At 34.2% G+C, this 11061-nt stretch overlaps 2 protein-coding genes across 2 annotated transcripts; one reads left to right on the forward strand and one right to left on the reverse strand.

Moving 5' to 3' along the window:
* Positions 1-698: 698 nt before the first annotated feature.
* Positions 699-6857, forward strand: LOC112046382 (uncharacterized). The gene is made up of 2 exons (XM_024083013.2): positions 699-858; positions 1067-6857. Exon 2 carries the CDS (start codon positions 1114-1116, stop codon positions 5269-5271), a length of 4158 nt encoding a protein of 1385 aa, XP_023938781.2. The 5' UTR covers positions 699-858; positions 1067-1113; the 3' UTR covers positions 5272-6857.
* Positions 6858-9063: 2206 nt separating this feature from the next.
* On the reverse strand, positions 9064-10682 carry LOC112046363 (ubiquitin-conjugating enzyme E2 J2-like). Its single transcript, XM_024082993.2, has one exon. It carries the CDS (start codon positions 10465-10467, stop codon positions 9784-9786), a length of 684 nt encoding a protein of 227 aa, XP_023938761.1. The 5' UTR covers positions 10468-10682; the 3' UTR covers positions 9064-9783.
* Positions 10683-11061: the final 379 nt, after the last annotated feature.

The raw sequence follows: 11061 nt of genomic DNA on the forward strand, positions 1-11061 counted from the left end.
AAAAAATTAGGCGCAAAATTATATTAATCTAACCCAAGTCATTTAGACTTCTTTTAGTATTATACTCGTGTATAAATCGCTTCGTTTACAGCACTCTTCAAATCTATAATTTGTATCTAACCTAAATCGGTTAGGTTGGCTACTTTATACCGCTCAGCCAAATAGAACCTAGATATCAAGCGATAGACCTGAATTAAGATAAAAGGTAAAAAAATATTGCCTAAAAGCACCCATGGGAATCGAACCTGCATCTGGGTTGCTATTTTGAACATTTTTAAGTTGTTATCTACTTATCTAGATAGAAACACTAATCCAGTGTAAAATTAGGATTATTATAATATCAAAATGATATTCAAAAATCCATAAGCGCCATCTGTTGCCATTCAATAAATATTATATTAATAGAATAGCAAACCGTCCATTTTGATCTCAAAGCCCCACTTGCATGTCCTAAATTAGAAGCTATGAACTCACCCAATCAATAACGACATAGTTCGTCATACAGCAAAGGTAAGCAGAGGGCGACACTTGAAGTCAACTTACCACATTTTAATTATACTTTTAAAATAAAATCATCAATAAATTATCTCGTATTATAAATTAAAGGTTCAAAAAGTTTCATACTGTATTGTGTAATTTTATTTGATTATTTTGTGATATTATATTTAAATAATTTAATAGTTTGTGTGTTGTCTTAATATTATGACCGAAACGATGCGATCGGCTCCAACTCGTAAAGCCGAGCGCCATCTTACGTTCGTAGTGTCAACTTGAAGTGTAATGGTGAATGGTGAAGCAAATTTTGTGATGTGGACTAGCTAGTTGTTGAAAACATAATACCTATTTGCTTTGCAATTGGTAAGTTTATGAAATAAACACATTGGCGCAAAATTCAAGTCAAATCTCAAAGGTGTACAATGTTTTCTAAAACTGTCGCGATGTGCTTGCATACTTTCTTATTTCACGGCACGGTAACTTAGTCCTAACAACGATCGATGAACCCCGCAAATAAACCAAGTACCGCGAAAACATTACATTAGTACAATGTGTTTTTTATTTATTTCAGTGCATTTCGTTGGACGATGATTATGAGTTACTAAAACAAAGTGCATCATGTCAGACGCGAGGCAAGTGAAAGTGGACAACTGGGGGATTTACTTCCTCCAGAGGCTGAAGCACTTCTTCAACCGCACCGACTACTGCGACCTGACGCTGCAGTTCCAGGACAATGCGCAGCTCAAGGTCCACCGACTGGTGCTCAGTGCTTGTACGGAGTACTTCGAACTGCTGGAGAGGACTTGTGAGATGTACGAGGACTGCTTGGTCATGCCGGACGACCTGCAAGCCGACGTCGTGGTACCCATCATTAATTTTATGTATACTGGTCAGTTGGAATTCAAGCAAGATTTATTAGAGAAATTGTATCAAACATCTTTGATAATGAATTTGCCCATTCTCACAAAACTTCTCGATGCACATCGACCCCAAAAAAAGCAGCCACCCGCTAAACCTGCATTTTCCTCTTCTAATAGTTTTTATGGGAAAAGATATTCTAAACCGGGTAGAGCCATGCCCATTGCCAGCGGCAGTGGCTCCAAACGTTCTTTCTCCAGTGCTTTTGACAACACAGAGTTTCAAACAGAATTACATAAAATGAAAAAGCCAAATACAGACATGTTTAGTAAAGCCGAGTGTATTGTCAAAAACGGGGATACACCAAACTACCAGTTTCCTGTGTTCTCAAATAAAACTAAATTTACGATGAAAGAGCCTCGCCCTACTCGTTACGAGCTCCCTGAGGAGTTGGATGAAGAGCATCTGTTTGATAATTCATTCACTAGTATATCGTATGGTTCCAAACCGTTGATGACTCATCCAGAAACATCCACAAAACAATATTGTTCAAAGAGAATCAATTTATTTGATGAAGGTAGCAGTTCTAGTCGTTTTATGAGAGTGAGCGCTAATGATGTTGTAGAATGTAGGAAGATCTCGTCTCATGAGAACATATTTTTAGATTCATTAGGTGACAGTATGCAGGATGATAGTATGGGCCCTTTCCAATCAACTTCACAGCACATCAAAGAGGAGACCAAGGACACCAGTCAACTCTTTGATCAAATTTTAGAAAACAAACCCTCAAAAATTACCATAGAGACCAAAAATAATGCACAAGCACAAAATTTAGATCATGCGAAGATTATAAGCGAAGTTTTAAAGAAATATCCACATTTAGTTAAAAACAACAAAAATATTAAACTGAAAATTTTAAATACCACCAAAACTAAAAAATCTAATGTGTCAAGTGAAGAAAAGCTAAAATCTAAATCTGAAACTCCTACTGAAGAAAAGTCAAAACCATATCAAGCTCCAGATTTCACATATCAGTCTGATGTTATTAATTCAAAGGAAGCTGCTAAACTCATTGCTTTGGGAGCTGAAAATACTACCGGGCCATGGATTTGTCTTATTTGTGGTACTCCAGGAAAAGCATTGCATTTTACATCATATTTTAATTTCCGGAAACATTTAGTTGAAGTACACAATGAAAAACCAATACCGACTATGTGTGAATATTGCGGTATTAAGTCTCTGAAAAGAAACTACCTTGTTCATCATAAATTAACAAAACATGGAATAACACCACCAGCTGCATACACTTTTCCAAAATGTAATCATTGTGATTACATAGCTCTTAATGAAGCACTTTTAGTGAAACATAAATCAAATCATAACAATATTATGTACAAGTGCTTAAAATATAATGTGCCTTCATCTCCAGTAGCACAGAAAAATACTAAAAAATATTTAAATCAATCGACAGACAAAAAAATTGGTAACCTGCAATGTGTATTTTGCTTGAGAACCTTCCAACGTCTACACAACCTATATGCACATTTAAAAACGAATCATAAAGAAGCAGCAAAGACTGAAGGATTGATTGATGATTCAGAGGATGAACAGGAAGAGGAAAAGATTTCTCCTAACTTGAAAATTAATAGTAACGAATCTTCTGATAATATAGTTAAAGTAGAGGTTCCAGTAACTTTTGATAACACATATGAAGATGTTGATGAGCAATATCAAATAGAACAAAAACCGGATGGAAGTATTTGCGTGTCAACTAAAAAACCTCGTGTTCTCTTGCCCTCTGCTAAAAACAAAATATTAAATCTAGGTTTTGGCTCTCCTCAACAAAGTGTATCTTCTGTGACACATCCACAAAAGACAGAATCTATGCATAATACTGCTATTATAAGAAATGAAATTCCACAAAATACTTACCAATCTAACCCTAGGTCTACTTCTACACAAGAAACTGTTGTAATTGATAATGAGGAATATATACTACAAAACAATCAACTATTTTCTAAGAAAGGAAATTCGGCATCTGGATATTTAGTGCATTCAGCAAATGAAGCTGAGCTGCAAACAATAATGCCTACAACATCCGTGGAGTATAACATTCCCAACTCAAATCCTGAACGTAAAATGTTTATTAAAAAATCAACACATATGAATCAACCCTATCAGATAGTTGTTTCAAGTGAAGAAGAATATAAAGCTTTAATGAATTCTAACCAATCTCTTTTATATGATGAAGGACAACCAAATCAAACCCTATGTGAACTTGAAGCGCCTGATAACTCGTCCTTAGCAACAGGAGCAATTGATTTAGACAACACACAACCTAATGACATGATGATTATCCCTGATTATCACATGAATGTTCCTGTAACAGTAGCTGCTGATAATTCAAATATAGTTGTAGTTTACAGCCACCCTCTTGAAGATCAAAGCAAACAGTTCTCAATTATTACAACACAAGGAGAATTTGTTCAGTCTTCTTCTCTAATGACACAGAATTATGATACAGGTACTACTTGTCCACCAGTGGTGACTCCACATACAGCAATAGAAAACACTTGGCAGAGTAATATACATGCAACAATAAATAAACTTCCTATAACTTCCACAGCAGACATACAAACTACAGTTGTAGGTGAATCTTTAACAGTAGAACCAATAGAAAATATTCAAAATAACAGTTTAGATGAACTTGCTGAAGTTCAGTTAAACACAACAAGACCAGTTACACTAGAAGTAGCACAAACTGAAACATGTATAAATAGTTTCAATGACTCTAGTGTTATAACTACAAACACTCAACAATGTGTAAGCCAGCCAATTTGTCAACCTAATGATGTTGTTACTATTGCAGATCCCATTGTACTTAGCAATATGCAACAGCAAGTTCAGATTCAATCTCTACCTTCTACAAATCTTGATCAAATTGCCTCTATTAGTTCATATTCCCAAACATCTGTTGACACCCCTGAAGAACAAAATACAATTTCCCATGAAGTTACTTCAAACTACCATGACCAATCATCTACTGTCAACACAATTGACCAACAAACCACATTGACCCATGATATTGTTACAACCTACCAAGAAGTAGAGCCAGTAGTTGTCGAAGAAATATTGTACCAAAACAATAATGGTATGTCATCAACACAAGTTACTACAGAAAGTAATGAGACATGTGAGTCGATCCTTGATGATGCAGATACTCAAGTGAATAATATTCAAGATTCCACTCAAGAAAATCAGCAGTTGGGTGACCATATTAAAGTTACTCTTGTAGAAGATGAGGAAACAATAGAAAATATCGCTAGAGACATTGATGAAAGTCGAAATGCCTCTGTTAAAGAGGGAGAATGTACTGGCCAAAGTAAAAACGAAATAACATTAACAGAAATAGCAAAAGAACAGATTCAAAATTTAACCTCTGAATGGTCAGAAGATGAAGCTGACATAATATTAACAGAGCAAAGCGATGTACCAAACGCTAATTCAGAATTACAAAATGATAACACCTCAGAGTTGGGTGAAGAATCCATTGAAAATATTCAAAAAGAAGTTAACAAACAAATAGCAGGTGTTGTGGTTGCGACAGTCCCGAATGATTCAAAAGCTCCACAAACGAAGGCCAGTGACCATGTTGCAGTTGAATCACAGGAAAAAATATCATCACTTCTTAATGATTGGGATGACAATGATTCGCAAGAAGAAATAAAAGCTGCAACTGATACTGATAATGATAATCCACAGTCTTCCAATATTGCAACACAAGATGAAAATATAAGCACAGTCGATAATAACGCTACAACTGAGACAGTTGATACTAGTGAAGTAAATAAAGATGATAATATTAAGAGATTAGTCAGTGATTGGGATGAGGATGATGAAGAAGAAAATAAGGATTGATCTGAGAATTTATTGTTTGTCTGTTTGAGATAGTAGCAACAAAGAATCAATAATGTTAAGATTTGAAAACGACTTACAATATTTATAATTAATTATAATATTTTTATGTAACAGTTATATACATACATGTAATGTATTTATATTATTATAATTAAGTACACAATAATTAGTCTGCTATTAGAAGTTTTTATACATTAAGTACACAATTCAATTTAAGTCCTAGCAAATGTCTAGACTTCATCAGTTTTAATTTAATGCAACAAAGCCTAAACCAAGCATAGCTGAATTAACTTTAATCAAATAGTTAATGTTTGTTACAATTGCTATTTGAGTACTGTTGCACATACAAAAATTAAAATTATAAACACAATTTAGATAAAATTATAAATATTTAGATTATTTTTTGAACATTTGTGGTCTGCAATATGTATTGCTCCTGTCTATTTGTCACTTGAAAAAAAATTACAGATTGCAAAAGAAACTGATTGTCATTTAAAATATTACTGCTTTTTCAGGTTGATAAATAACTTGTGCATTAAATAATCCAAATACATAAAAACTGTATGTAAAACTGTATCATATTTTGTTGTAGCAATACCTCTATTGGGTGCTCTTTTTGTTTCAATCATTTTGATGTCAATTGTTTAGTCTATAAACAAGTGTTATATATACATTTCATATTACATTCAGTTGGGCTATTCATTAACTTGGCCCATTGACCTCTTATAATACAAGGATGCACAATCATGTAGAAAATGTTACTTGAAAACTCGCCAATATTGCTTTTGCAATTTTAGAATTATTGGTAAAGAAAATTATACCTAAAGGCCTTTAGATATAGTCTAATATTCAATAAAATCCCAAATTCAGAGCAAATTCAACCTTAAGCATTGAGTTTAAGGGTGAATTTGCAAATGCAACTACTTGGATTGAGTGCCAAGAAGTTGTGTTGGGCACTCATTAAGTGGGGATGTTTGTTGGTCGCTGATTGTGAGTTCAAATGTCCCACATATTAATTTCAGAAAGACACCAAGTTGGGAAACAATCCAGTAGCTCATCTCTTTAGTGTCATTTGTATTGTGATACCTACTATATTTCAGGCATTATTATGTTATAAATATAAATAAAATATTGTTTGTTACTTTCACTAACGGACGATGGGCCTGTCATGGTCAGACATAACTTGATTTTATAAAGACTGTCAGCCGATGTTCCTACCATAATATACTCTTAAATACATACTTTACTTATAAGTAAGGTAGCCAAGGGTAGGCTCAAGGGTCAATTTCATTAACTTTCTGAGTATCTATAAGTAGGAGTGTGTGCTGACTTTCAGATTTTATAAAAGGATGTTTGGCTATTGCAGGCTGTCGTTCTTGTTGAGCAAATAATATAGTAGCAATAAGTAGTGTAAGGAGTCCACATAGAATATCATTGTAATTCATATTATATGTAGGTACTGTAATAAAAGTTATGATAATGCGTTTATATGCAAGTAAATAGTACGTCTTACTCTACAAGTTTAAATTAAGTGCATCTCATCTATGAATATATTTGATGACAAATAAATATAATAATTATTACAACATTTCTGTTTTATTTAAACCTATTTAACATATTTTTAAATGGTTTGTTTTATAAACAACAGCTCCTGGGTTTGATGCCTATTATTTCTTTATCAACACATGTTTGGCTCACTGCTGAGTTCGAGTCTCCTCTCAGAATGAGTAGGGTTGGGCCAATAGTCCGCCACGCTGGCTCAATGCGCAATGGCTTCATACGCAGAGAATTAAGAAAATTCACTGGTGTGCAGGTTTCCTCACCACGTTTTTCCTTCACTTTTTGAGACACTTGATATTTAATTTCTTAAAATGCACACAACTGAAAACACCCTCTGGAATCAGAGGCAGAGGTCATATCTACTGGGCTGTCACATATGTGCCTAGTATTTATTAACTTTGTATTTTCTGAATTGTCTCAGATCTGTATGGGTTGTGGTAGATTGCATTTCAACCGACGTCCGAAAAGGATAAGTTTCATGTTCAACTATCTAATACCAGCTGCTAAAATCTGCTGTTATAAGGGTAGGTATAATTATTTCAATAAACAATACAATACACACAGCAGGCTCAAGGTGATAATGTTTGATTTTTTTAATAATGATGACCATGTTCTCCGAGGCACAACACACAACCATGAACAAACTCCGCGTAGAAAATTTTCAGTCTACACTTACTACCACAAAATAGCCATGCATCATCTCACTCAACACTTGAAAAAGAAACAATCTTAGGGATGGATATCACATTTTTTGTAACAAATGAACTCAGGGGTAGGAGTAGGGTAGGGATAGGGTAGAAGTGCACATAAGTCAAAGTGAAGCATTACCAGGTCTGCTACCTTTTTTTAAATGATAATCTCAAAACATTTTTGAAAAGAAGATTTAGATTCTCCTAACACTATTATAGGGATATATCCTAGCAACACCTTTAACCATTAAGCTAATAAGCTTTTAATATTAAAAGCCAATTAGTTTTTAACTACTTCCCTGCAAACAAGAATGCCTTCTGCTGGTCCAGGGTTTGATCACTAGCTAAGTCATCAATTTAGAATTTTTCTTTTTTTAATAGATTCAGTGTGGTTTACACTTCACTGGTAGACTTTGACCATAGCTATTAGCTAGTAACAAAAATATATCTACTGTTAAATGGAAATAAAACTGCATTTTTTTAAGAACAATATTATTTTCTAAGGCTGTTTTCTTATCACAGTTTCCAAAGAAGCAAACATAAATAAGACAGATTAAGTTAAGAAGAAATTAAATATAGTTCTAAGGGTAATGCTGTATTAAATATAATTTATCTATAAATACAAATACAAGAACATAATATCCATATTTACAAACATAAATATTCACATCCATGATTTCATCATCAAGAAAAAAACTTTGTCAATATTATTGTTCAATAAAAGACATAGGCATCATATTACAAAAAATTATGAAAAAACTTCCACAGAGAACATATCTCGTAACTATCTGACAAACCCTCTATCTTCTTCAGGGATAATGTAGGATTCTAAAGGTAAAAGAATTAAAACATGACTCTCTACCTCAAGGATATTCTAGAGTACTTCAGACACATTGCCAGGAATGGTGTATATAATCTGGAAAAATTAGTTGTTACTGGCAAGGTGAAAGGAAAAAGCTATAAGGCGACAGCCAAATGTGTTGGTCTGACCAGGTCCGCATTACACTGAGTCCACTGTCTACAATGCTCTCAGAATAGCCAGAGATAGAACAAGATGACATACAATCTTAAGGACACAAAGTTTAGATATGGAGGTGGTCACAACCCTCCTACATGAGGTTTATGACTCACTGAAAAGGAATATTCGTTTCAGAGCCTATTCAATGCAAACAAACAATAATAAAATCTTTTGTCTCTAAAATATTTGTATGGATATTATGATTCTAAATATGGATATGTTATCATTAAGTGATCTTTGGCACAATTTATATAGAAGTGGACTGGGGTTACATGTTTACTCTACACCAATAGGATGTTTTATGGGATGTAAATTAATTTTAACTACCGCATGCCACTTCTATATTCCTCCGCCTTAAATAGTAGTTACAGCAGTATAATGCCAAGTGCAGGTAATACAATACAATATGTCAATGATAGAAAATGCCATTCCTTCATAATTCATAATTCAGATTCACTCCTTACGTTTGTCCATTTAATTACTTGCCTACTTAAATTATCACACATTCGACTGGTGCAGGCAACATTTTTCTTTCACAGGAGATACAAAACACACAATGTTTTTTTTTAAATCTACAAATTTTACAACACCATCTGTCCAATTAAATATGGTCTTATACATTTTACATGTGTAATACAAGAAAATTGAAACAATTATTCAAATAAACCTTTGTTTAGTCATCATAGAATAGGCTGTTAGAAGTGTTTTGCAGTTATAGGCCACTTAAAGGCACAGCTATTGTGGTTATAAAAATATTTAACTTATTAACAGTATTCAGTGCAGATCAATTTATTTGTATTATGGAACTTGTTAATTATAGAATACTTGTGAAATGGTCATGATTACAACATTAATGGTGATATTTAACACAAGCTAACAGATATCCATTTATAATACCAAAATTTATATATAAAATTACATTTTATAATTCCACCATCACAAATCAAAGCAAACACGTATAACTAACATAATATTGGCACTAATTCAACTGCAGACAAATCTCTAAACTAAGACAGTAGTGACTATTCATTTCTTGAGAACAATAGCACTATTTCTAGAGTCTATTTAGTTGAGAGTTGCGAACAACCAAATTAGCATTATTGCATTCATACAATTACATGTTTAAGCGATCTGCTTTTACACATCAGTGCTACATTTAACAAGTCTATAAAACTTTTCGTTTAATATATTATATACATAATAAATTACAATATTTACATCCAAATTTTAATTGCAAGCATTATTTTATTGAATATCATTAGATATTGAAATCAAGACGTATTTCACCATACAGGCGAGGAACACAAAGCCGACGAGCACAAATAAGTTTGTCATGATAAAGTGCATGTTGGACTGCTGTTCAGCCATCACTTCACTGTCACTCATGTTGGCGCTGTCCAGCTGCAAGATGGCTTCCTGGCGCTCCTTCAACAGCTTCTCTATCTCTTCCACATACTCAGGGAACAGTTCGCAGAACATTTTGTTTTTGAGATTGATCTCCAGCGACTCGGCTGCCAGGCAGCGCTTCTGATTGTCCGACGTCTCTATGGAGCCGAGCGTTGGCGTCTTCTCCAGCATGAAACTCAACAAACCCGTCAGTATGGTGGAGATGGACCACGCCGGATTCCATGTGTCTGGGTGAAAGTCAGTGATGCTAAGGCACAGTTTTGTGTTCGTCTTGAATCGCCCGTTTGGCGTGATCATGTAAATAGACGGTGGTTTGAACGGGAATTCCCTCGGAAATATAATTTTGCCGTGATAGTATCCGCCTTCGTACGGACTCTTCTCCGGGCCTTTCACTACGTAGTGCCACTCTAATATATTCGAGGGAACGGGCTCCGCGGTCACGTACGGCACAGGATCGTTCTTCAGCCTGAGATAGTCCTGTTTCAGGCGACTGGTCGCGCCTGTTACCTTAGTTTTTGCCATTGTTTGTTTGGCGTTCGTACATGTAAATTAATTAGAAACCCATTTATGGCGAAGTTTTTGAAATCCACTACTATTGTAACGTTACAATAACAGTGTGCATCTGCAAATCAAGTTTTAACGATATTATTTTACTCTTTTTAGATAATTTTCGCCACAAATCGAAATTTCAATTTCTTCGAATAGATACGTCATTACACAAGCAGTCAATTGTCATTTGTCAATGTCAGACACGGCACAGACAAAAATAAAATAACAGAACCGATTTTTTTTCGTTCGTTTGTTGCAGGTCTTTGGGTTCTAGTCGTTTCAAAATATTTTAGAAAAGAAATATTTAAGCCGTACAGACTACTATAGTATTGTATGTATTGTATTGTACTACAGTACTCGAGTACGAACAATTTTTGGGTGAATTCAAAAATTGTTCGTACTCGACTAAAATACTAAAGTAGTCAGAACTAGGCCTTCGTTTTAACGATTTAGCCAAAAACTATCACCATCTATGCAATAAAATGCTTATAATCAATAATAGAGGAATGATGCAGGAGAAAATACATTATAATTTTTCTTTAAATAGATTTCTATAAAGAACCATCT

This window comes from Bicyclus anynana, chromosome 17, assembly GCF_947172395.1.
Source record: "Bicyclus anynana chromosome 17, ilBicAnyn1.1, whole genome shotgun sequence".
Lineage (NCBI taxonomy): Eukaryota > Metazoa > Arthropoda > Insecta > Lepidoptera > Nymphalidae > Bicyclus > Bicyclus anynana.

Bases quoted from the DNA above. Each gene is read 5' to 3' on its own strand.
- LOC112046363 (XM_024082993.2), bottom strand. From the start codon at position 10,467: ATGGCAAAAACTAAGGTAACAGGCGCGACCAGTCGCCTGAAACAGGAC.
- LOC112046382 (XM_024083013.2), top strand. From the start codon at position 1,114: ATGTCAGACGCGAGGCAAGTGAAAGTGGACAACTGGGGGATTTACTTC.